Source organism: Danio rerio, chromosome 6, assembly GCF_049306965.1.
Source record: "Danio rerio strain Tuebingen ecotype United States chromosome 6, GRCz12tu, whole genome shotgun sequence".
Taxonomy (NCBI): Eukaryota; Metazoa; Chordata; class Actinopteri; order Cypriniformes; family Danionidae; genus Danio; species Danio rerio.
The window spans coordinates 44057118-44084911 of record NC_133181.1 but is presented as its reverse complement, the minus strand read 5'-3'; the positions used below and the strand labels follow the sequence as shown (position 1 = coordinate 44084911).

At 35.7% G+C, this 27794-nt stretch overlaps 1 protein-coding gene across 1 annotated transcript; it reads left to right on the top strand.

Moving 5' to 3' along the window:
* Positions 1-25901, top strand: hemk1 (HemK methyltransferase family member 1). Its single transcript, NM_001114419.1, has 11 exons — positions 1-190; positions 324-509; positions 3678-3769; positions 7943-8036; positions 8192-8308; positions 8394-8458; positions 8553-8602; positions 15693-15798; positions 17210-17305; positions 20769-20879; positions 25219-25901. Exons 1-11 carry the CDS (start codon positions 122-124, stop codon positions 25259-25261), a joined length of 1029 nt encoding a protein of 342 aa, NP_001107891.1. The 5' UTR covers positions 1-121; the 3' UTR covers positions 25262-25901.
* The last annotated feature ends 1893 nt before the right edge of the window (positions 25902-27794 follow it).

The window sequence follows — 27794 nt, the reverse complement described above, 5'->3', positions numbered from 1 at the left end:
TCGAACACTCGCAGCACATGGTTGCCTTCAAGGACGAAAACATGCAGGTTACATTATTATCAGATATTCTGTAGCAGCTCAGAATTTAGTTTCTTTCTTGATCAGTGTACAGTTCGGAGCGATGACTTTCAAGACCACTTGGTTTCTTCTCCGATGTATGCACAGAAAGAGTGGATTGTTAAAACAGAGGGTAAATGTTTGATTGATCTCCTATGCATTTTAATAACGATCACTCTCTAGTACTCAGCGATTAATCATAGAACGTGTGTGTAAGTGTGTTTATATACAGTTGAAGATGTGCCGTGCTGTGTTTTATTTCACAGTGTGACGTTGTGCGGTTGTTGTGCTGTGGTAGTGCAGCAGAGGGCGCTCTTGCTCCACCGGCAGAGCGCAGCATCACAGCCGAGCGCGCGGTCAGTCTGTGGGCTCAACACTTCAGCCTGCACCGCATCTCGGAACCTCTACTCTCTAGTCAATACATCATATCTCATGTACTTGGCGAAAAAACGGTAAATTTCTCTCTCACCAGAGTGTTTTTTATTTATTTTATTTTTATTTTTTTTATTATTATTTATCTAGGTCAATGTAAAAGGTAAAGCACTTATGTCTCATTCTGTGTACTTTGTAAATCAGTAAAGCCCCAAAGTAGGACCATTGATTTGTTTAATTCTGCCATATTACAAATACATATTCTTAATTTATAATTTCTATATTTGTTTAAACCCTTTGATACATTTATTATTTTAATATGTGATTATATTATACAGGTATGTTCCAAAAAATTTGAATATTAAGGGAAAGTCCACTTATTTCAAGAATTTGTTACAAAAGTGAAACTTGTGTTAAATAAGTTCACTAATTGTTGTTGCTGTTTTAAACTAAACCACACATTAAACAATTTACTTAATCTCATCCGTATTGTATATAAAGTCAATCAATTTATTTATTTATTTATTTATTTATTTATTTATTTATTTATATATCTTCTGTAAGGGAATGATTCAATTGATAAAACTCACCTTAGTCACTCTCAGTGTCCCAACTCTACTATTACTATTATTATTATTATTGTTTTTTATTTTTTTTTAAATCAATTTAGATAAAATAGATGATCAGTTCAGAGGGGTGCATTTTACGGCAGGGGTGCGTCTCCCGGCACAACAGAGACATTTCTTCTGAATGGAGGGTTCCAATGATGGTCTTATGCACAACTGACAAGTCAGCAGTTTTCCACATGATTCTGAAGCCTACTAAGCCAGACTGAGACCATTTCGAGGCTTTGTATTAATTAGCGGACTAAATTAAGACACTGGGAGCCTACAGTGTTGAACTTTGCCATGATATTCTAACTTTGTGAAATACTGGATTTTTGTTTTTTTTCCATTTTAAATTTATAGTCATTCAAATTGAAACAAGTGAAGGCTTGAAATATTTCACTTTGTGTGTAGTGAACAAATTTAACACACAAGTTTGACTTTTTGAATCAAATTATTGAATTATGAACTTTCCCTCAATATTCTAATTATTTTGAACATACCTGTATATTATATTATGTATTAGACCTATGTTACATATATTAATGTAATATATTAAGACATTATGATCCAATTTTATTTTGCAATGGACAAAAAATATTTAAAAAATTTTAAATGTATTAGTTGGCTTCAATTTATTTTCAAATATTCCGAATTATTTAGAAATTGTAGATATGACCTATTCACCAAATGTCTTTTTTATTTTATTATTAATTTATTAGTGCATTACAATATCAAAAATAATTTGATTATAACATTTTTATACATTTTAAAAAGTTATTCATTCATATTTCTTCGGCCTAGTCCCTTTATTCATTAGGGATCGATGTGGAATGAACTACCAACTTATACAGCATATATTTTACGCAGTGGATGCCCTTCCAGCTGCAACCCATCTCTGAGAAACATCCATAAACTTTCATTCTCACACATACACTATGGCCAATTTAGCTTACCCAGTTCACCTACAGTATACCGCATGTTTTTGGACTTGTGGGGGGAACCGGAGCACCCTTAGGAAACCCATGCGAACACGGGGAGAATATGCAAACTCCACATAGAAATGCGAGCTGACCCAGCAGGGGCTTGAACCAGCCAACTTCTTGCTGTGAGGCAATTGTGCTACCCACTGCGCCAATTAATTATAATTAATGAAGGATTATTTTAATTACTTATTTTATGTAAATAAAAGTAAGTAAATATGCTTACAAATTACAAGTGAGAAATTTCTGAATGAAGGGTGCATTACTTGATTTTAAAATAATTAAAGTAAACACACACACTATCTGCTATCCATGATTATTTATTGAACACCAACGCTGAACAACTGAAATTAAAACACCCATTGCCTAAAATGCGTCTTTGCGCCACCCCCTGTCATCATCGCTTCCAAACGGACCAATCACAAAGCTTGCGATATGGGTTGTTGTGACGTGTAAGTAAATTTTTTGAGAGGTGCGTGGGTATGCAAAGGCTGCGCCGGACTGTACTCGAGCTTTGGCAGAAGTAAAATATCATAATATTAAGTATAAATAATAATATTCATAATCAAATAGGTATAATTCAGCTTTAACAGAGTAATTAAAAAATTGACCTGGAAAAATTATATTAATTATAGATTCTGAATGTCAATTTCGTTTGCTTTTCGATTAATCACCCAGCACTATTATCCAGCACATGTTTTACACAGTGGATACCCTTCCATCCGCAACCCAGTACTGGGAAACACCCATACACTCTCAAATTCATACACATACACTACAGACAATTAACCTACCCAACTCACCTGTGGGGAAACTAGAGCACCCGGAGGAAATCCACACGAACATGGGGAGAACACGCTAACTCCACACAGAAATCCCAACTGACACAGTCGAGGCTCGAACCAGTGACCTTCTTGCTGTGAGGCGATTCTGCTTTTCACGCCACCATGCTGCCTCATTTTACAATCCTCCGGAATGAAACAATTAAGTTTTGCCATTTTTAAATCCATTCAGTCAATCTCCGGGTCTACTAGGAGCGCTTTTAGCTTAGCTTAGCATAAATCATTGAATCGCATTAGACCATTAGCGACTTGCTTAAAAAATTATCTAAAAAGAGTTTCAATAATGTTCTTTGTCCATTTGGGAACTGTTTTCAGGCAATGGGTGATGTTGTAAAAGTTATTTGAATAAAAGTTATTTAAATTTTAAATCATTTATGTTTAAAATTTAAATAATTTATGTTTTAATTTTTTATTTTATTCTATATTTTTATGTCACTTAAATTTTAAAAGTATTAGTATTATAATGCAACATTCATGAATATATTAATCATGTTTGATTAGCATTTGTTTTGTTATGTGTGCGAGTTCTTGATGTTCTTGCATCGTGAAGACCAAGTGTAACCAAAGGCCACAGCATCGCTATACAATTATATATGTGTGTGAGTGTGTGGGTGTGTTTTCTGAATTGTACAGCTGAAAATGTATTCAGGCATTTTACTGTTTATAAGAATATCATTGCTTGGATTTTCAGTTCAAACGTTCAGTCTTTTATCTGATGAAATGTCAAGGGAATTTCAGAAAGTACTTTCAATAGCGATTCAGAAACATTTTTCTTTCAATTTCCATGATGACACGTCCTTGTCTTTCCTTGCATAAAGCTGGAATGTGTTCAGAAGAAAAGACTGCGAGACACCCTGACTGACAAAGAAAGAGAAACTGTGTGGAAATTGTGCTCAAAACGCCTAACAAGGTACTACAGCGTTTCGCTTTCTATGATTTTCACAGATAATTAAGATTTTGTATGCACATGCGTAGGATTTTACAGAACTTCATTACAGTTCTGTTGAATCGAGTCATTTTGAAATGTTATTTGTTATTCATTTACTCTCCTAAAGTTAACACTAAACCATTTCTGAGGAGTTTCAACTTATTCCACTCACTGATCAATGCTTACTCGTGTCTAGTGCAATTCAAAGCTAGTGGTTTGTATGTTATTTAATTATTTACTTAAGTATTTAAGCTGCAAGTGCTATCAGTGTTATATTGACAGTGGCGGTTCTAGACCAGAGTAACTGGGGGAGCACACTTGAACTTTTAGGGAGCACACTTTAACATGCATCACACAAACTACTTAAATCAGGGGTGTCCAAACTCGGTCCTGGAGGGCCGGTGTCCTGCAGATTTTGGCTCTAACTTGCTTCAACCCACCTGCAAGCATGTTTCTAGACTGCCTAGTACAGGGGTGTCCAAACTCGGTCCTGGAGGGCCAGTGTCCTGGAGAGTTTAGCTCAAACCTTAATCAAACACACCTGAATTAGCTAATCAAGCTCTTACTAGATATACTAGAAACATCCTGGCAGGTGTTTTGAAGCAAGTTGGAGCTAAACTCAGCAGGACACCGGCCCTCCAGGACCGGGTTTGAACATCCCTGGCCTAATAAGAGCTTGATTAGCAAGGCCAGCTGTGTCTGATTGGGGTTGGAACTAAACACCGGTTTGCAGGACACCGGCCCTCCAGGACCGAGTCTGGAAATCCCTGACTCAAACAATTATTCTAAGTCATTTTGTATTCATGCAATACTCTGCAGTCTTCATAAATAAGCTATTAAAATAACTTAAACTCAAAATAATCTTCCATGTTAATTTATTTGACAAGTAACTTTGTATTGTTGTAGGATAACACACTTTTAACATTCAAGAACATCAAGCCACATTTTTACACCTGTAAACTTTAATAAATACAGTTGAAGTCAATTTTTTTGCCCTCCCGTTAATTAAAAATGATGTTTCCCAAGTGATCTTTAACAAACCAAGGACATTTTCACAGTATCTCCTATAAAACAAAAATAATTCTTCTGCAGTCATAATAAGTCTTATTTCTTACAGTTTCTCTAGAATAAAAGTAGTTTTTATAATATATTTTTAAAATATTTATAATTTTTGATTGTCTACACCATTGGTTATCAAAGTGGGGGACGGGACCCCCTGAGGTGTCGCGGGACAATGAAGGGGGGGGGGGGGGGTCACCTGGTTATTTCCAAATATCTATTTAATTTTAATAAACCATAAGAATGACCATATTTTATTCATAACCTACTAAGGAGAAAAAATAGTTGTTTACTATGGTAGCTTATACTTACTAGTTCTATTGGATTGTGACCCCTGGTGTAATTGCATCATATTAAAAACACAGCAATAGCATCAGATGCAGCAGATTGATTTTATAACACCAGTTTAAACTGTCTGGCCCATTTACAGCAGGGACATACTTAAAATTTAAACATAGAATAGACTTGGGTATATTGTTGTGTGTGCATCATTGCATGCAAGGTTTCTATATTTATAACCACCTCAGAGGATATTGGGGGTCGCAAGTCACTGGCATTGTCATTTTGGGGGTTGGAGGCTGAAAAGTTTGGGAACCCCTTGTCTACACAACAAACCAGTTATACAATAGCTTGACTAACTATTCTAACTTTCCTAGTTAACATAACCTAGTTAAGTCTTAAAATTACATGTTATCTTGAAAAATATCTAGTAAAATATCATGCACTCACTGTCACCAAGCGAAAGACAAAAAAGTCGTTATTAGAAATTCGTAGGTAAAACTATTATGTTTAAAAGTGTGTTGTAAAAAATCATGTGTTTAAAGACTGGTACTTTATGTCACAACTTAAATCAAAAATGAATGAAGGCAAAACTAAACAAGTTGAATGTTACTTATACATGAGCGTGACTGACAAAAATGAATTTGATCAATGTGTTCCATCTGTACTCCGGTACTTGCCGACTGTAAGTTCAGGACTGTTAAACAATGTACACTCCATTTCTGATTAATAATAGCCTCTGCATAGCCGAGTACTTCCTATATTAAAAGTGTTAACATCATTATTGATAACAAAAGTCAAATATAATCAACAGTGGACATTTTGATAGTGTTTTACAACATGAACATGGCTGAAGTTGAATCTTTTTATTACCTGTGTCAATTTGGGGGTTAACTTCTGACGAATGTGGGAAACTGATGCACGCAGCACTGTCACTGACAAAAGTCAAAGGAAAGCAGAGAGAGCGAATGCCTTAGTCATATCTCCACAGTCTGCCACCGATGGCTGATCTCGCTTCTTTGTGGCGTTTTAGTTGTGACACAAAAATACGCATCCAAATTTAGGGGGGCCAGAGGGGTGGGGGAGCAAAATTTTTTGATTGATAATTATGGATAAAATTGTAATATTGAAAAAATTGATAATTTAATAAAAATGTGTTCAAAAAACTGACACAGAAAGATCCCATTAATTCATTTCAGTTCGTCCAAATAGATTATTTTTTAAAAATTACTTATTTACTTTTCAAAATATATATTTTTTTATTTTGGTTTAATTGGCACAAAACAAACATCATTTCACATTTATTTTACATCTTAAACCAATATGTCAGATTATATTTTAAAATCTTTGCCACAATATATATATATATATATATATATATATATATAKAGAGAGAGAGAGAGAGAGAGAGAGAGAGAGAGAGAGAGAGAGAGAGAGAGAGAGAGAGAGAGAGAGAGAGAGAGAGAGAGAGAGAGAGAGAGCTTTTCACTGTTAATGGCTGAACTTTTATTCATTCATTCATTTTCCTTCAGCTTAGTCCCTTTATTTATCAGAGGTCGCCAAAGCAGAATAAAACGTTATTCAGCATATGTTTTACACAGCGGATGCCTTTTGAGCTGCAACCTATCATTGGGAAACATCCATACACACTCATTCACACTCATACACTATGGCCAGTTTAGTTTATTCAATTCACCTACAGCACATGTCTTTTGTTTGGACTGTTGGGGAAACCAGAGCACCCGGAGGAAACCCACACGACCACGGGGAGAACTCCACACAAAAAGCCAGCTGACCCTGCCGGGACTCAAACCAGTGGCCTTCTTGCTTTGAGGCGACAGTGCTAACCACTGCGCCACTGTGTTGCCATGGCTGAACTTATTAAAGATACAATTATTTGATATATTGATTATATTAAAATTTTATATAAAATTTTATTATTTTGATAATGAATTATTACATAGTGAAATTAACAATTAAGATCCGTAAATGCTTTAGAGAATATTATTGTAGATCATGGTAGCTAATGTGGTTACTGCATTGAGGTCCATTATAAGGCAATAACTCATAACGAGCAATATGTTTATGCATATTTTTGTTAGTAATGTTTCTTAACATGAGTTAGTTCTTAATAACTCAGTTCTATTTGATGTTTATTAAAGCAGTATTAAAACCAAAACTTGGATTTCTGTAGAAATGGCACAAATTAAAAAAACTGATTTACTAATGATTACAAATGAAACTCGATTGTAAAGTATTAATATATATTCATTCATTTTCTTGTCGGCTTAGTCCCTTTATTAATCCGGGGTCGCCACAGCGGAATGAACCGCCAACTTATCCAGCAAGTTTTTATGCAGCGGATGCCCTTCCAGCCGCAACCCATCTCTGGGAAACATCCTCACACACATTCACACACACACTCATACACTACGGACAATTTAGCCTAACCAATTCACCTGTACCGCATGTCTTTGGACTGTGGGGGAAACCCACGCGAAGGCAGGGAGAACATGCAAACTCCACATAGAAACGCCCACTGAGGCGAGGTTCGAACCATCGACCTTCTTGCTGTGAGGCGACAGCACTACCTACTGCTAAATTTAGATTAGTTACACCATTCAAATGAAATAGAATAATCAAATAAATTATTTCATCCCCAAAATATTTATTAATTAGACCGTTATTAGCTGTAGATGTTAATTCGTGAAAAAAAACAAAAAACAAAAAAACAATCTACTGCATCCACTCATGAAATAAAAAATAAAAATGCCTCTTGATGTTTTATCATACTCATGTGCACATGCTTTTTTTAAGGATGCCTGTACAGTATGTGATTGAGGAATGGGACTTCAGAGACTTGACCTTGAAGATGAAGCCTCCTGTGTTCATACCCCGTCCCGAAACAGAGGTAAAAACCAACACACACACACACGCAGAACGTCTGAATTTTTGCAACAAACTAATAGTGAACTTCAAATAGACGTCTCTTTTTGTATAAACACAGACACTGTGTGTTTGAAAACATTTATTTCCATTTGAACCTGCTGTTTTATGTTCATCCAGGAGCTGGTTGGTCTAGTTCTAGAGGACTTTGAGTCTATTCGGGGGGATTTTCATGGTCTGGAGGTGGGCTGTGGGTCTGGAGCCATTTCTCTTAGTTTACTACGCAGCCTTCCACAGGTTTGAACTCAGTGTCTCTCTCTCTTAATTATTTATCTCGCTCCTTTGAGTAGTGCAGTAACATCTGTACCCTTGATTTTTCAAGCTCAGGGTATTTGCTTTGGATCAGAGCCAGGATGCTGTATGTCTAACAATGGAAAATGCAAACAGGTGACCACTAGCATCACTTCTATATGTGGATCTTTATGACCTGATGTTTTATTATGTTAACTATTCCATATGTGTCCTCTTCTGTTTGTTGTAGACTAGGTCTGCAGGACAGACTAGAGGTTCATCATTTAGATGTGGTTAAAGGTAAGAGTGATCTGCAAATAGTTTGAAATTATTAAACATAATTTTATTTGTAGTTATTAAATGTGGCTAATGTACAACAAATAATAATAATACATCTTATTTAAAGGCGCCTTTCTGGCAACTCAAGGACACAGAGAAGGATCATATAAAAGTATTCGCAACTAGTGCAGATACAATTAACTTAAATGAGTAAGTTTTAAGTCTTGATTTAAATGATGAAAGAGAGTCAATGTTTCTGATGGCAGGTCAGGCAAATGTCACATGTGATCCTAGGCTACAAAACCAGCCATAAGTGAACTTTATGATTATTATTATTGAGACCTGAAAGCTGAATAAATGAGCTTTCCATTGCTTTATGGGTTGTTTGGATACGACAATATTTGGATGGGAAACAACCGGATGGGAAACAACAATCTGAAATCTGAGGGTTAAAAAAAATCAAAACACTGACAAAAAAATCCTCTTTCAAATTATCTAAATGAAGTGATTAGCAATGCAAATTATTTATCAGCTATTGGGGTTTGCTATATTTACATTAGGAAATGATCTTTACTTAATTTTCTAATGATTTTTGTGCATTAAAAAGCAACCATTTTGACCTATACAATGTATTGCAGGGTGCAGACTAGTTTTGCGGTCCAGGGTCACATTTCTAGTCAACTTATCTAATTGACGTCATCAACTACTATAAGATGATTAATCTTTAACAGCTTTTAATGTGTTGGTGATTCAAAGAACATTTTATTGCAAGCCTAACAATGGTGTAGTTAAATATTAAGACATTGTTTATTGTATAACAACTGTAATATAATGCATTGAAAGTGTTAAGCCTGCAGGCTCTTATTTTAGTTTCATGCTGGCAGAAAATAAATATTTTGATTTCATCATATCACTCATGTTCTTTAATGATGTTATAATGTGGTTAATACCAGAAATGAGCTTTAAAGAACTATTACCGTCTTAAAGGAACACTCCACTATTTTAATAGGCTCATTTTACAATCCTCCAGAATTAAACAATTCAGTTTTGCTATTTTTAAATCCATTCAGTTGATCTGCGGGTTTACCAGGAGCACTTTTAGCTTAGCTTAGCATAAATCATTGAATTGGATTAGACCATTAGCATCTTGCTTAAAAAAAATATCAAAAAAGAGTTTCAATAATGTTCCTTGTCCATCTGGGAACTATTTTCAGGGAATGCGTATTATTATTATTTCTGCTACACTCATGGTACATATACAAAGTTAATAACAAGAGTATAGTTTCTAGTCATATCAATATTATCTGGATGCAGCCTTTGTGATGCAAGCTGAGATTGCATCACTCAGCGATGCAATGTCAGACACAATGCACTCAAATGGAGCGAGTGACGTCACTGTGAAGGGTAGTTTAGGGGTGGGGTTAGGTGAGCCCATAAAAAAGCATTGGATGCAGCTCAGATTGCACTTCACCAGGTCTGCATCCAGACCCCTCTCAGTCATATCGCCCTAAAAAATAGTCACTCTTTATTTTGTTAGTCTTAGTACACAATGTAACTACAGAAGTGTCAAGCTTTAAATAGAAGAGACATAACTCTTTTATTTTTTTATTTTTGAGTGAGATGCTAATGGTCTTATCCGATTTAATGATTTATGCTAAGCTAAGCTAATCTAAAAGTGCTCCCGCCAGACCCAGAAATTGGTTGAATGGATTGAAAAATGGTAAAACTCATCTGTTTAACTCTAGGGGTGTTGTAAAATTAGCATATTTTCAAAATGTATCTTTGTATCCTAACTAGCAGGAAATATTCAGCAACCCTTTGCGATTTGTTTGATAATCAGAGTAGATACATAAATAAATGAGACTCTCTGTTCTATGACAGATTTGATTAAGCAAAAGCGGACAGAATGGAAATAATTATCAGCTGAAACTAGATGTTCTTTACATGTTATTTTGATCCTTCTTTGTTGTTTTTCACTAATTACTTGATATTGCCAGTCCTGAGGTGTCATTTAAAAAGGCCTTTTGGCTGTTTGGTTAAAGGAGAGGAAACATAAGGAAGTGACCGGCATTTCTAATTGTTCCATTTCCTTGACTTTTGTCTGTGGGTCACAAATAGAGCCGCGTGTAATCCAAGCTCACAGTTCCTTAGAAAGCTCAGCGTGTTTCTGTAGAAATTGAATGTCATTCATTCTTTACACAGTTCTACACACACCACTCTCCTTGAATGTTTGTTTACTAAATATTTGGGCTAAAGACAAGATGCTGACTGCAGGCACCAGTCAATGTTGAAATTTTGGGCTTTTATATATTTTTTTAGACTCTTCTAAGGAATTTCCATTTTATTTTACTTTTATCAAACTTTATGTATTTGTGTCTGTAGATATTTATTATTCATATTTTTAAAGGCTGTTTTCTCAAATTCTGCTTTATGAGTCATAAATCTTCACAGATTTATTTAAATCTTCATGAAGGTTTTAACAGATGTGTTTGTTCATACATAATTGGTCTGATTATATATAATAATAATATTTTACTCCAAAACTAAATGGGTTGATTTTATTATTTTATATTAATTTATTTATTGCCTGTTTGTGGTATTTTCTGAATTATGGAATGATAAAAAGTGATTCTCAAAATCTTACCACATTTATAAACAGATGTGTGGTACACAGAGCTTTTTTACATTGGACATAAAAACAATTAAACATGAAAATCCAGCAAGTGTAGAAAAAAGTAAATAACATTAAGAACTCAAACATACACTCACCGGCCACTTTATTAGATACACCTTACTAGTACTGGGTTGAACCGCCTTTTGCCTTCAGAACTGCCTTAATCCTTCGTGGCATAGATTCAAGAAGGGACTGGAAATATTCCTCAGAGATTTTTTTCCATATTGACATGATGGCATCTGTTACCCCGCCGGTCCTACACCACCCAATCCGCTTCAAGCTGGGATCAAACCGGCGACCTTCCGCATGGGAGTCGGTTGCTCTAACAAGGAGGCTAAAGACCATGGCCTCCAGCATCTGTCGCTGAAGCACCTTCAGAAGGTCAGAGGAGTGAGGTTTACCTGCACAGCACTTACTAGCTGGCCTATGTTACACATCACACAGTTGCTGCAGATTTGTCGTCTGCACATCCATGATACAAATCTCCTGTTTTACTGCATCCAAAAGGTGCTCTATTGGATTGAGATCTGGTGACTGTGGAGGCCATTTGAGTACAGTGAACTCATTGTCATGTTCAAGAAACCAGTCTGAGATGATTCGTGCTTTATGACACATCGAGTTATCCTACTGGAAGTAGCCATTAGAAGATGGATACACTGTGGTCATAAAGGGATGGACATGGTTAGCAACAATACTTAGGTAGGCTGTGGTGTTGACACCATGCTTAATTGGTAGTAATAGGCCCAAAGTGTGCCAAGAAAATATCCCCCACGCCATTACACCCCCACCACCAGTCTGAACTGTTGATACAAGGCAGCATGGATCCATGCTTTCATGTTGTTGATGCTAAATTATGACCCTACCATCTGAGTGTTGCAGCAGAAATCGAGACTTGTCAGACCAGGCAACAATCTTCTATTGTCCAATTTTGGTGAGCCTGTGTGGATTGTAGCCTCAGCTTATTGTTCCTAGCTGATAGTAGTGGCATCCAGTGTGGTCTTCTGCTGCTGTAGCCCATCTGCCTCAAGGTTGGACATGTTGTGCATTCAGAGATACTCTTTTGCATACCTCGGTTGTAACTGGATATTTTCTCTTTTCGGACCATTCGGACCAGTGAAAGTGCCAGTTGATCAGCAGTTTCTGAAATTCTCAGACCACCCCGTCTAGCAACGACAACCATGCCTCGTTCAAAGTCACTTAAATCACCTTCCTTCCCCATTCTGATGCTTTGTTTGAACTGCAGCAGATTGTCTTGACCATGTCTACATGCCTAAATGCATTGAGTTGCTGCCATGTGATTGGCTGATTTGAAATGTGCGTTAACAAGCAGTTGGACAGGTGTACCTAATAAAGTGGCCGGTTAGTGTATTATGAGAATAGGGTATTAAAATACTATAATAATGAAATAACTTGGCTTAGTCCCTTATTTATCAGAGGTCGCCACAGCGGAATGAACCGCCAACTATTCCGCCACATGTTTTACACAGTAGATGCCCTTTCAGTACTAGAAAACACACATACACACCCACATTCATACCGTATGGCCAATTCAGTTATACTGCATGTATTTGGACTGTGGGGGAAACTGGAGCACCCGGAGGAAACCCACACCAACACAGGAAGAACATGCATACTCCACACAGAAATGCCACCTCGGAACTCGACCCTGCAACCTTCTTGCTGTGAGGCAATAGTGGTAACCACTAAGCCACCACTTTCTTGTAACTATATTCAGAAAAAACTGTGTGAATGGTACATTTGACACTTAAGCGTTCAAATTTACTGGGTATTTTTATTTGACTCTTCTTTATAGTATTTTGTTCTCTTCTACTACTTATGTTCTCATAAAAAATGTAGTAAATAAAAAATAATATCTGATATGTCAGAAATAATTTCCCAGAGAAGGGTTGCGGCTGAAAGGGCTGCGTAAAAATGTGCTGGATAAGTTGGCGGTTCATTCCATTGTAGTGACCCCGGATTAATAAAGGGACTAAGCCGACAAGAAAATGAATGAATGAATAAATGAATGTCAGAAATAAAATGAAAAGAATTCATCTAGTGTTCAGATTTTAATTCAATGTATAAAAATGAGCACATATTAAATAAAACAATGCCCCATTTCCATATATAAGCATAACTTTTATATAAAAGCTAGCATTTCTTAAAGCAATTACTCAACAGGAAAAACATGATGCTATTAGTCAGTTGTTTTACCTAATTCACCTGATTTGCCTCAGATTTTCCACACCATAATCCCCTCCCTTTCCATTTTTTAACCTCAGATTTTACATGTTCCCATATTTAAATCACCATGAAACGTCCCATTGTGTGAGGACACTAAGAATTTATAGCATTATTGTCACAGCCTTCACAATTGATTTAGCATTAGTTCGAATACAATGCTAGCAGATAATCGAGAGCCAGACGGTCCATCCCAAATCCTAGAAGGGCCTCTAAGGTAGTGACATGGAAATGTTCTGCTAATTCCAGGGATTTATCTGGCTTTTCCTGTTAAAGCTTGTGCTTCTCTTCCCGCTAGATGGCATTAAAAACAGCCCTCATCAATGCTAAACAGATGATTTTTAACTCTCTGTGACCTACCCACATTCATTTAGGCTCTGTTTTCTCTTTAACCATTGCTCTCGGCTTACTGTATAAACGCTGTAAAAGGCGCTTCTGCTGAAATGGTTGGTTAATGATCTTTATGAGTGTCGAGCTGGCAGTCATAAATGGAAGCCTTTTGACGGTGTTTATTACTAGCCTGCTGCAGATGTCATGTGGGTTTGTGTACAGTATATATAAACGAGAAAACCAAATGCTATCATAGTACTGTAGACACATACAAATAGCACCTAGTTGTGTTTATTCCGTAATATTTCCATTCACAAGTGTGTTTTCTAAAATGTTTGTCACGTTTTTTTGTCTCACATGATCGTTAGGAAGTCATGATGATTTTTTGGATTTATTGATGACTGTGCAATTTTATGTAAAAATGTTTTGTAGCTAAATATCTTTAATGTCGATTATTTTGATTTACAGTTGAAATCAGATTTATTAGCAATCCTTCAATTTCTGATTAATGGAAAGAAGATTTTTTTCAACACATTTATAAACGTAATAGTTTTAATAACTAATTTCTTTTATATTTGCCACGATGACAGTACATAATATTTTATTAGATATTCATAAAGTAACTAATATTCATCCTAAATTGTCATTTTAAAGGCTTAACTGGGTTAATTAGGCAAGTCATTGTATAATGATGGTTTGTTCTGTAGACAATTGAAAAATAATATTGCTTAAAGGGCTAATAATTTTGACCTTTAAAATGATTTTAAAAGAAATTAAAACCAGCTTTTATTCTAGCCAAAATAAAACAAATAAGATTTTCTCCAGAAAAAAAAATATTACAGGAAATACTGTGAAAAATTCCTTGCTCTGTTAAACATCAATAAAAGTGTTTATTTATTTAAAAATAGTTTTCTTCATGTCAAACCTTTCAATAGTAATTTATAAGTCATCATCTAAATAAACTCCAGACATTGCTAGTGTTTACACTCACTGGCCACTTTATTAGGTACATTCTATTAGTACCGGTTTGGACCTCTTTTTGCCTTCAGAACTGCATTAATTCTTCTTGGCAAAGATTCAACAAGGTACTGGAAATATTCCTCTGAGATTTTGGTCCATATTGTCATAATAGCATCACGCAGTTGCTGCAGATTTGTCAGCTGCACATCCATGATGAAATTATGTGAGCCTGTGCGAATTACAGCCTCAGTTTCCTGTTCTTAGCTGACAGGAGTGGCACCCGGTGTGGTCTTCTGCTGCTGTAGCCCATCCGCCTCAAGGTTTGACGTGTTGTGTGTTCAGAGATGCTCTTTTGCATACCTCAGTTGTAACGAGTGATTATTTGAGTTACTTGTTTTTCTATCAGCTGGAACCAGTCTGGCCATTCTCCTCTGACATCAGCAAGACATTTGCGCCCACAGAACTGCCACTCTCTGCATATTTTCTCTTTTTCAGACCATTCTCTGTAAACCCTAGAGATGGTTGTGCATTAAAATCCCAGTAGATCAGCAGTTTCTGAAATGCTTAGACCAGCCCGTCTGGCACCAACAACCATACCACATTCACAGTCACTTAAACCACCTTTCTTCCTCATTCTGATGCTCAGTTTGAGCTGCAGCAGATCATCTTGACCATGTCTACATGCCTAAATGCATTGAGTTGCTGTTTTGTGATTGGCTGATTAGAAATTTGCGTTAACGAGCAGTTGGACAGGTGAACCTAATAAAGTGGCCAGTGAGTGTAGTATTTGATTGTATTTTCTGACTGGCCATTGGTTTTTTCTTTTTTAATTTGGTAATGTAGCTACATCAGTGCAAAATCTGTTTCATATATGACAGAATAAATGTTTTGTTTTGTTTTTCTCAGACGCAGATGTGATCCTGAGCAAATGTAACCCTGTTGACTTTATTGTCAGCAACCCTCCCTACATACTCAGTCAGGACATGGAGGCTTTACAGACAGAGATACTCGGGTGAGGCCTTTTTGGCGAGTTGTAAATGAATAATTGTATGAAATATTATAAATGTAACTTTTTATTATTAACTGTTGTTTTCTGAGGCTTATGCTTCTGACACCCAGGTTTAGTTCATTTATAAAAACATGGATTCACTAAATTTGTGTGTAATCCATCAAATAATGCATTCAGGTCCATTTTTACACAGATAAGGTACATAACATTTTTATAAAAAGGTATGTTTTATTAATATATGCATATATGTATGTGTCTATTATATTATATTATATTATATTATATTATCACACATTACAAATTATTAATGTTAGTTAATGTATTTACTAACATGAATTAATAATGAATAAAACTTGTACAGCATTTATTAATCATTAAACATTTACTAATACAGGTACATGATTAAAATCCAAATTCATGCTTGTTGAAGTTCTTGTTAGGAAATGCACTGTGAGTGAACATGAACTAACAATGTACCAATGTATTTTCATTAACTAATATTAACAAAGATAATAACGTACAAAGATTAAAACTGTAATTAATGTATTGATCACTGTTTGTTTATTCAATTAAATACATTCACTTACATTTAACTAGTACGGCCTTATATTATATTATATTATATTATATTATATTATATTATATTATATTAAAATAATAAATAATAAAATATTAAATTAACAAGTAATATTAAAATAAAAATTAAAATAACATGTAAAAGGAAAATGAGTAATAAAAGTGTTCAGAAAATATACACTACCTGACAAAAGTCTTCTCGCCTAAGTTTTGGGAGCAGCAAATAATAACTTGACCTCTAGTTGATCATTTGTTATAAGAAGTGGCTTATATTGTAAGGGCCTCTAAATTAAGCTTATTTTACTAAAATAAAATATGATCATATCTTGATTTTTAATTATTTAATTAGGACAGTAAGGTCTGACCTAACGAAAAGTGGAAAAAGAATGAATATTATGTATGACTGTGAATGAGCTTGGAGGACTGCATCCATACATCTCTGCAATGACTCAAATAACTTATTAATAAAGCCATCTGGAATGGCAAAGCAAGCGTTCTTGCAGGACTCCCAGAGTTCATCAAGATTATTTGGATTCATTTTCAACGCCTCCTATTCCATCTTACCCCAGACATGCTCAATAATGTTCATGTCTGGTGACTGGGCTGCCCAATCCTGAAGCACCTTGACCTTCTTTGATTTTAGGAACTTTGATGTGGAGGCTGAAGCATGAGAATGAGCGCTATCCTGCTGAAGAATTTGCCCTCTCCTGTGTTTTGTAATGTAATGGGCGGCACAAATGTCTTGATACCTCAGGCTGTTAATGTTGCCATCCACTCTGCAGATCTCTCAAACGCCCCCAACTTCTTATTTACACCAGCTTCACCTCTTCTCTTGCAGCTTTGAAGACCACGCTGCGCTGGACGGGGGGTCAGACGGCCTCTTTGTGATTCGTCCCATTCTGGCTCTGGCTTCCAAGCTCCTAACAAAACAAGGGTGAGTAAAGAAACACGCGTGTGTTTGAGTGTGTGTTTGTCTAAAACCATCAATGTGGTCTGGCAGCGTCTCTGAATGAATAGAGAAGCAGCCTTTTAGCCAAATGTAGTATAAATAGTATGGTATAATCTGGCTAAGAAGCTTTCCCAGCATATCTTAAACGCTTCAGGGAATTGAGCGCTACGCAGTACTGTGTAGATAACAGTATATGCCAGGAACCAAAACATTCTCCCAGTAATGTTCCACCCCACCCTCATCACTCTTGACACACACACACATGCACGCATGCATACACAATGATGAGTTCTAGAATTTAGTGACGACACTTGCAGAACCTGTCTTGTGTAAACTCTGTACGCATGACAAGGCTAAAATATGAACTAATGTTTATCACCAGTTGACGTATTACATTACGAATCACAAATTTAAATGTGAGCAGTGTGTGCAGCGTCAAAGAGCATAGAATCACCAAGAGCCGAGACTTGGGAGAGAGAGATTTGGGAAACCATTTTGGAATGAAAAATCCAATAGAACAACAGTGTATTATAAGTCTGTAAAATAAACTATTAAAAGTGCTGATGATTGTGATAGTAAGTGTTGTTAATGCGCTTTTTAAATAAATTAATTAAAAACAAAGCAGCTGCTTGCCATCTCGACAGCAATAAGATCCAATGGACGGCCGACCGCTTTCACTCCAAAATGGCGGAATCATGGGGCTGTTGCTGGGCGCTGCTGTTGCAATGGAACATTCTATTGAGTGCCGCCTCTTGGTCATTCTTAGCTCTTTAGCAGCGTGCAAAACACTCACGGCCGTTAGTAAACCATTCATTGCTTCTCAACTCAAAAAGTGCGTTCGCTGTGATCAGCTCCTTATGCAGCCAAACTTTAAAAATATATAAATTAATTGTTTAAAAACGCACACTTTCGGTTAATCGATTATTTTGAGCATCCCTATATGTTGTCATTGTTTAACTCAGAAAATACACACCACATTTGTCTGAAAACTAGAATGAAATCTGTAATATCAGGCTAATTGTGTATAAGCAAATCTCTTTGTATAAGTCGTCAGGGTACAGAATTGTGTAAAACTAAGAATTTTGGAAATGCATGGCTCAGTGCATTAGAGACAAATAAACAATTTGAAGAGAATGACATTTTAAAAACCCTTAATGTAATTGAAATCTAGAGAACACTTAAAGTAACACTTGATGGTGTATTTAGGATGTTCTCTCCATTAGACCAAAAACAAAACAAAGCCAAAAAGCCCAAAGCTTAAAACTGATTAGTGTAACATGCCGGGTAACCACCTCTTTAAACAATTTAATCTAATCTTGTTAAACTAATTTGCCTACATTTCTAGCGCAGAAATCAGAACAATCTACAAATTCGGGTTTCAAACTTCTTGTTTAATTCTAATATTTTATTTAGTTTCATATTTGCATCAAATGGTTTTACTGAGAGGGTTTTGGGGAAGAGTTTTATCACTGCATAATTCAGAAAATACACTAAATGTGTCTGAAAACTAGAATAAAATCTATAAAATCAGTCTAATTATGAATAAACATGTCTCTGTGTATAAATTTCCAGAATACAGAGTATTCAGTGTATACAGTGTAAAACTAAGAATTTTGGAAATTTATAGAGAAAAAAAAATAATTTGAAGGGAATGACGTTTAAAAATCGGTATTATAATTAAAATCTAGAAAACACTTATGGTGTGTTTAGGATGTTCTCTCCATCAGACTGAAAAAAAAACAAAGTCAAAAAGGCCGAAATCTTCAAGTTGATTTGCGTAACGTGCTGATTAACCACCTCTATAAATATTTGCAAACACTTCTAGCACAGAAATCTGAACAATTGACAAATTAAAACTTAATGTTTCATTCTAATATTTTATTTATTTATTTTCATATTAGAGTCAGGGTTTTACTGAGAGAATTTTGGGGATGACTTTTATCACTGCATAATTCAGAAAATTCACATTAGATTTGTCTAAAAACTAGAATAAGATCTATAAAATCAGACAAATTATGTATGAATAAATCTCTGCGTATAAATCTTCAAAATACAGAATTGAATTTTAGAGAATTTTGGAAATTTATGGAGGAAAAAAACTAAATAGAATGACATTAATAAATCTGTATTGTAATTGAAATCTAGAGAACACTTAATGATGTATTTCGGATGTTCTCTCCATTAGACTGAAAACAAAACAAATTCAAAAATCTCAAAGCTTAAAACTGATTAGTGTAATGTGCTGATTAACCACCCCTTTAAATATGCGCTAATTTGCATACATTTCTAGCATAGAAGTCGGAACAATTTACGAATTCGGGTTTCAAACTTCTTACTTTGATCAAATCTATAAAATCAGTCAAATTATGTATAAACATGTCTCTGTGTATAAATCTTCAGAATACAGAATTGTGTAGAATTAAGAATTTTGGAAATTTATGGAGCGGGAAAAAAAACTAATTCGAAGAGAATGATGTTTAAAAATCAGTATTATAATTGAAATCTAGAAAACATTTTAAGAAACACTTCATGGTGTGTTTAGGATGTTCTCTCCATCAGACTGAAAAAATAAAAATAAAAAGTCCAAAAGGCCAAAATCTTCAAGTTGATTAGCGTAACGTGCTGATGAACCACCTCTTTAAACATGCACTAATTTGCAAACACTTTTAGCAGATAAATCTGAACACTCAATAAATAATTCTAATATTTTATTTATTTTTTTTATATTTAAAAAATAGTCAAAGTTTTTTACTGAGGGGATTTTCAAGATGATCGTTGTCACTGCATAATTCAGGAAATACACAAAAATTTGTCTGAAAACTAGAATGAAATCTATCTATAAAATCAGGCAAATTATGTATGAACAAATCTGTGTGTATAAATCTTCAGAATACAGAATTGTGTAAAACTAAATATTGGAGATTTATGAGAAAACAACTTAAAAGAAAAGAAGATTCTTAAAAGAATCTTAAAAGAATTACATTAAAAAAATCTGTAATGAAATGAAATCTTCAGAATACTTAAAGTAACACTTAATGGTGTATTTAGGATGTTCTTTCCATCAGACTGAAAAAGCCAAAAATCCCCAAATCTTAAAACTGAAAACATTTTGTATGTCTACATTGTCTAAACAGATGAGTGATAAAGAGAATATCGCAGGCCATTGCTCTCTATGAACCTGTAGCCGTCTATACAGGGTTTCAGATTTCCCTCTGGGTGTCTAATTTTGTGTCCACTCAAGACTTGTTTCTTTCGCAGAAGTGACACGTGCTGTCCTTTCACAGATACTGGGAAGCTCCATTGAGTGGGGTTAACCTAGCATTAGCTTTCAGATTTTCCGTCTCACACTACTGTTCTTCACGGCTAACTGCTTACGAGATTGTTTACGTGGTATTCCTCTCTAACACACATTTTTTTTTTCGTAATGGCTTTGTCTTTATGTGTCCAGGCGGGTTTATCTGGAAGTTTCCTCATGTCATCCTCCAGTCATCCAGCAGCTGGTGATGGAGACCATGCCTGAGTTCATTTATCTGGAAAGCCGCTGTGACCTCAGTAACAGGTCAGGAGCTTCAGTTAATGTGACCTGCCCTGTTTTTGTTGTTTCCTGCATTTTCATTGAAGCTCTGCTGTACTTGTTTGGCAGATTTGCAGAAACAAATATTTGGGTGTGATGCGTTTTCGTTCTATGAATGTTTGTTCTTGGAGTCCAGTTACAGTGAGATTTCATGAGTAATGCGGAATTTCTTGCTCAACAGCAAAGAGCAAATATGTACTCAGGTATTTGTTTTTCGTGGAAAGTTATAAGCTTATTATTGTTCCGTGTTCTCATGGGGAGGCGAGGGTTTTTTAGGATTTTTTTTAGAGCAGATTTCTGTAGTAGATGTATTTTTGTTTTAGTTGTGCGTCTGTGTGTTATTTGACAATGCATACAAGTTTTGGCACATCTGCCTTTGCATACGTGAGTGTTAATGACATCACATTTTAATTCGTAGAGTTTAATATGATGTTGGCCCACCCTTTGCAACGGGAACAGCTTCAAGTCTTCTAGGAAGGCTTTCCACAAGGTTTAAGAGTGTGTTCATTAGAATTTTGTGAGATCAGGCACTGATGTTCAGTGAGAAGTTCTGGTTTGCGGTCTTGCCTATAATTTATCCCAAAGTTGTTCTATCAGGTTGAGTTCAGGACTCTGTGTAGGCCAGTCCACACCTAACACACTCATCTATGTCTTTATGAAGTTTGCTTTGTCATGCTCAGTCATGTTTGAAATTGAAGGAGTTGTCCCTAAACTGTTCCCATCAAGTTTGGGAGTATAAAATTGTCCAGAATTTTTTTAGTAGAACATTAAAGACGATTTTACTTTATCTTATGATGTTATTGAATAGTGACAGGTTATTTAGATTAAAAATAAACATATACAAATGAGTCTAAATCAATAGCCATGGCTCATGCAGCTGGAACAGCTTCAACTTATCTGGGAAGGCTTTCCACAAGGTTTAAGAGTGTGTTTATCGGAATTTTGTGAGATCAGGCACCGATGTTCAATGTTCTGGCTCACAGTCTTGCCTATAATTTATCCCAAAGTTGTTCTATCAGGTTGAGTTTAGGACTCTGTGTAGGCCAGTCCACACCTAACGCACCCATCTATGTCTTTATGAAAATTGCTTTGTCATGCTCAGTCATGTTTGAACAGGAAGGTGTCATCCCTAAACTGTTCCCATAAAGTTAGGTGTATAAAATTGTCCAGAATTTTTTCAGTAGAACATTAAATATGATTTTAATTTATCCTATGATATTAGTGAATGGTGACAGGTTTTTTAGATAAAAAAATAAACATATACAAATGAGTCTAAATGAATAGCCATGGCTCCTGCAGTTGGAACAGCTTCAAGTCTTCTGGGAAGGCTTTCCACAAGGTTTAAGAGTGTGTTTATCAGAATTTTGTGAGATCAGGCACCGATGTTGAATGAGAAGTTCTGGCTCACGGTCTTGCCTATAATTTATTCCAAAGTTGTCCTATCAGGTTGAGTTTAGGACTCGGTGCAGGCCAGTCCACACCACACTAAATCATCCATGTCTTGTTTGCTTTGTCATGCTTAGTCATGTTTGAACAGAGAGGGATCATCCCTAAACTGTACCCACAAAGTTAGGAGCATAAAAACTGTCCAGAATTTTTTTCAGTAGAACATTAAAGACGATTTTACTTTATCTTATGATGTAGTGAATGGTGATAGGTTTTTTTGATAAAAAATAAACACATACAAACAAGTCCAAATCAATAGCCTTGGCTCCTGATAACACACTGAGGTCTTGTGAGGCGAAATGTTCGGTCTGTGTAAGCAATTGAACATTATTTACAATATTATTAGCTTTGATTCACAGTCTGGTCAAACAGTTCTCAGCGCATGTGTCCGATTGTGGCTACTTAACAAATTACTGTTGTCCAGTGACTTGCCTAATTAACTAGGGATGTCTAGATCCGATCACATGATCAGAAAACAGGCCCGATCACGCAGTTTCAGACTCGATCGGGATTTGAATTTCAATTTTTAACACATCTACAGTTTTGCAGTGGCACAGAGTTAGACCTCTTTCTTGACTTCACACAGAAACAGCAACGCGTGCGACATGAGATCACTCGATGTTGCAGAGACGCTGTTGGTAAAATGCCAGCAAAGTAGAACACGGAAGCAGCTTGAAGCAGAAAGCGCGAGTATGCCTGCGGTCTGGAGGTATTATAAAGTTGATGATAACGATAAGATGGGATAAATACCTTAATTTTACATGTATTAAAATAAACTACAAAATACACCAGCCAAAAGTATCAAAATAAAATACTCTATTTTGAAACTACTACATAATACTTTCACAAGAGAGCATGACATTTCTTTGCAAACCTTCCATCAATAGGACTATTCGGTCAATCCCTTCATTAAACTGACCCAGTGAAGTAAACAGTGTTTGACAGCAACAGCATTTCTCTGAGCAAGTTTAAGTCAGCTTCTCTGCCAACTCATTCACCTCTACTACAGTACACGAGGAGGTATTCATCAACCTTTGTTTCTCTTATAGTGATTTTACTCTAAATTTTGTTCAAATTCCACGCAGAAAGCCCTGTCTTGAAGATGATCTCTTTAATCACTGTAAAAGCCATGTGATGCAGATAATGAGTTTAAACAGTACTATATCTCTTTAGTATGTTTCCATCCATTGCATGGCCAGTAAAATTGACTCTCTTAACAGCCTTTTAAAAGGACGACGTATGAAGAGGTTATTTGAATTTTTTTTGCCATATTAAATATTTTTACAATAGTTTTTTTGCTATTGAAATCTTCAATACTTAATATAAAAACATGATTTCTGAATAATCATGTATATTTGCAATTGTACTCTTCAATGCACAACCTGCAGATCAACTACTGACATTTGAAAAAGACAATGAAGTATTGTACACTGAAAAAAAGACTCTGAGATAATTCCTTGGATTAATTTTTTTTTTTTTTTAGTTAAATGGTAGGAAACAACAAATTTCAGGGTTTCTGCAGGTTTCATCAAGTCAAATTTAGGACTTTTTAAGACCCTTTAAGGACCATTATGAATAAGATTTTAGACTTATACGGGGATAAACACCAAGGATTTTTTTGTAATGGTCTGGTTGGACCAATGTAATTGGAAAAAACAAATGTAGTTATTTCTTGACCACATATTTTAATGTGTCAAAACAAGAAACATAATGTTTCTTTTATTTTTTATTTAAAGACAAGTTTAACTTTGTTGAAAGTATATTATGAAGAAACCTACACAAATAATCTAAATATACACAGTATATTTGTTTGCTGCAGGTCCAAATAAATCGAGTATGACTCCTATTCAACCTAATTCTGTTATAAAACTTTAAGTTCCATGCCTAATCTACAAATATTTACAAATGTCCACTCACTTTATTTTGTGTATTTTGTTTATTACACCCACTTTAATAGTTTTTGTGTAATTGGAAGAGTGTGTAAAGGGGTATATTGCTGTTATTATCCTGTGGAATTGTTTTAGTTTTATTTTCCTTTATTATTTAGATTGTTGGTGATTAGATGGGTGTTGGCCCAATTGGGGGCCAACTTTAGACTTTAGACTTAAAATTAAGACCGGTTTAAAATGATTCAAGAGCTACAACACAATATTTCTGTAAATGTAGGACTTAAAGTTTAGTTTTTGAAATATTACTTTTTAAAACCCACGCGTTCACCCTGTTATTTGGGTTGAATTAAAACAAACTAAGTATCCAAATTAAGTAGTCATTTGTCTGTTATTTTCTTTATGTGTGTGTTGCATAATTTCCATCCATACTCCAAGCATTGACCACCTTCTGCAATATTAATCAATTTTCTGTTCTGATCTCAAGCTTAGGCAAATAACTGAGAAATCACCTATCAGAGGCTGTATTTTTATGATGTCATCATGTAGACTTCTTACCAAGTATTTTACAGTATTTTAAAAATACAAAAATATAAGACACAAAATATTACCCCATTTTCATAAACCCCATCAAATACAAATTACAAAACACCATTTAAATATATTATATTTGAAATACATGTATCTTAAATACTGCCCATCCCTGATAGGGACATCCCTATAATTAACCTAATTTGATTAGTTAACCTAATTAAGTTAAGCTTTTAAATCTGAATATTTAGTAAAATATTATGTACTGTCATTACAGCAAAGACAAAACTATTTAGTTATTATTTAAACTATGAACTTTAATGTTATAAAAAATGATCTCTATAAAATAGCACTTGGAAAATATATATATATATATATATATATATATATATATATATATATATATAAAATCAATCATTTTATTTTTTTATAATATTATTATTATTATGTTTTATCCACAGACCGAGATTCTGTATTTTACAGAAGAATGAAGAAAATGGCTGAAACCGAGGATTCAGAAATACAGTCAAGACAATTGTTTAACACAGCACAGGAGAACAAGAGATTTCAGCAGTTGCCCATTCAGAATGCCTTTAGCCAAATTGCATGTGGTACAGAGCCAGTCTCCTGCCAGTTTCCCAGCATGCAGCAAGCACAAAAACCTGCCAATCCTACCGAGAAGCTCCTTCCTTAAATCCACCTTCCACAGGTCTCTATTTGTTTTGTGCCACAACCTACTGCTGTTACAGCTTCGACGCTGACTTTCCTTTAAATTGGTAAGTGTGTGTGTGTGTTTTGTTGTGGTGAGATTGCATTGATTGTGAGTATGTGCTCAGTGCGCAGTAAGTGTCAGGGTGCAGTAGGCTGAAGGTAATTATTGAGGCCTTTTCTAAGAACTCCCCCTCCCAGCCCTGCACTCGTCTCTCCCTGGAAGTAATGCGCTCATTCTGCGAAACAGCTGGCCCATTGCCGCTCGCAGCACGACGCTAGCCCACAAACACACACAGAAAGCCTACAAATACTGACTGATAACCTGACATGCTCCATGGCTACGACGAATGCAAGATCAATCTGTGTAAACTGGAATGAAACAAGCATTAAACCCTGATCGAGTCATTTTGTATTTCTATAATACACGACATAATAAATATTTATAAATACTTTAATGTTTGATTTATTATTTGTATTCATACCAACTGTTTCTTGATTCAATTGGAATCTGATTTCTTTTTTTGCTGTGCGACTGCTAAAATGATTCTGACTGATTTAGTTTTTCTCTTACATGTTATTGCATATAACGGTTATTTACATATTTGCGTCAGTAGAAAATGAATGCAAGCTAGCGCAGCACTGAGATCGAGTTTCAGAAAAAGCTCTGCCTCAGTTTCTGGGAATTACTAATCACGTTGCGCTGTAAGAATGATTCAGTAGGAGGAAAATAGGATGAAAAATACAATGCCGTTTTTGTTCTCGTATACATCTTTCACTCTTCATTATTAATAGTTGGTTAGGCTTGCCTGCGTTTTGGTACGTTCATTTCACCACACCTCAGTTCTGCTTTTAAAATCCCACATTGTTTTTAAACATGTTTGAAACATTGAAACGAAAGCACAAAGTCAAATCTCATTCATTTATAAAAGACTTGTGATTATATACAAATCCCCAGATGTTAAACTTCCTTTTTAGTTAATCTCTACAAGATGTAAACAGCCATTTTTAGGCTTAGATGTGTTCGGCTGTAAAACAATGATGGCCATAAATGAGCATGCTTTCAAGCGCCGTCTAATAATCTTGTGTGACACACTTTTTTGTTCTGAATTGATTAACTAAATTGCTCAGCAATTTCACGCACATTTGTTCATCTAATAATCCTATTATTGTGAGATTAGAGCTCTGAATGACCTTGTTTGACAGTCTTGCTGGAAGGCCAGTACTAAGAAGAGGAGTGAGCCTGATTGTTTGATTCTCTGGATCGCATCTGCCCTCTCCACGTTTCATTCCCTGAAAAGCTCCCATTTTTTTCTTCAGTTGCTAAACCTAGGCTGATTTATACCTCTGCGTGGAGTGATCGGCGTGACTCACGGTGTATGCCTTGCAGGTAGTCATGCATTTATACTTCTGCGTGCTGTTTGTGTTGCTCTGCAATAACACTTTGGAAACACTAGCTGGCAGTAGGTTTTTATAGTGCGCTGTGTTACTTTTTCGCGGGTGTTTTGTTTTTTTCTGAACGCTACAAGTAGCTCCAACTTACTCATTCAGAGGTGGGAACCGGCGGGCGTGCAACATAGTTTGCCACATCTTTAATCATAAAGGTAAACACAAATCAAAAGTTTCGATCTGGAGCTCCCTCACGAGACTCGACACTCAAAAACAATCGCTCCGTCGGGCTCGCAGCTCTTAGCACGCTCGTCACCACTACCAAGCAGACCAATAACAAAGCTTGCACTACAAGTCATTAGCCCCTTTCACACAGTGATACCGGTAAATATATGGAAAATTTCCAGAACGACTTAACCGGTAAATTAAAAAAAGTGATGTTCACACAGGCGAGGACGTTATGGAATTTTTCCGGAAAAGAGCATTCACTCATCCATTCCAAAATACCGGTAAATTCTGACATTAACCAGAAATTACCTCTAAACGGCTGCGCTTGTATTTGTAAACATTTGACTACACCACAAACTCTGTGGATGGATCAGTATAGTGAACAACTTCGATGAAAACGTATAGAGAAACACTTTCGCATATGTGTGTGTGCTGGCGCTCCGGGCGGTTTCATGGGCACACGCAGAGCTTGAAGGTAAACAACGGCATATCATAAGCATCTTATCGATAATTAATTACACCGTTGGCATTAAGATGAACATATAACCGTTATCTGACTAATTTCTAGCAGCTGAATGTGCCTGGAAAAATATTCAAAGGCTTTTATTCTCATAAACCGCGCGGACGTGAATGCGTCTGACTGTTCTGATTGGCTAAAGCAGACATCTCACGTCAGCACGTTCTAGACGTGCACGCGCTCTTTCCGGCAATC

Bases quoted from the DNA above. Each gene is read 5' to 3' on its own strand.
- hemk1 (NM_001114419.1), top strand. From the start codon at position 122: ATGACTTTCAAGACCACTTGGTTTCTTCTCCGATGTATGCACAGAAAG. The intron at 8,603-15,692 runs GTAAGAGTGATC...TGTTTTTCTCAG, and splicing joins TCATTTAGATGTGGTTAAAG to ACGCAGATGTGATCCTGAGC. The intron at 15,799-17,209 runs GTGAGGCCTTTT...CTTCTCTTGCAG, and splicing joins TTACAGACAGAGATACTCGG to CTTTGAAGACCACGCTGCGC.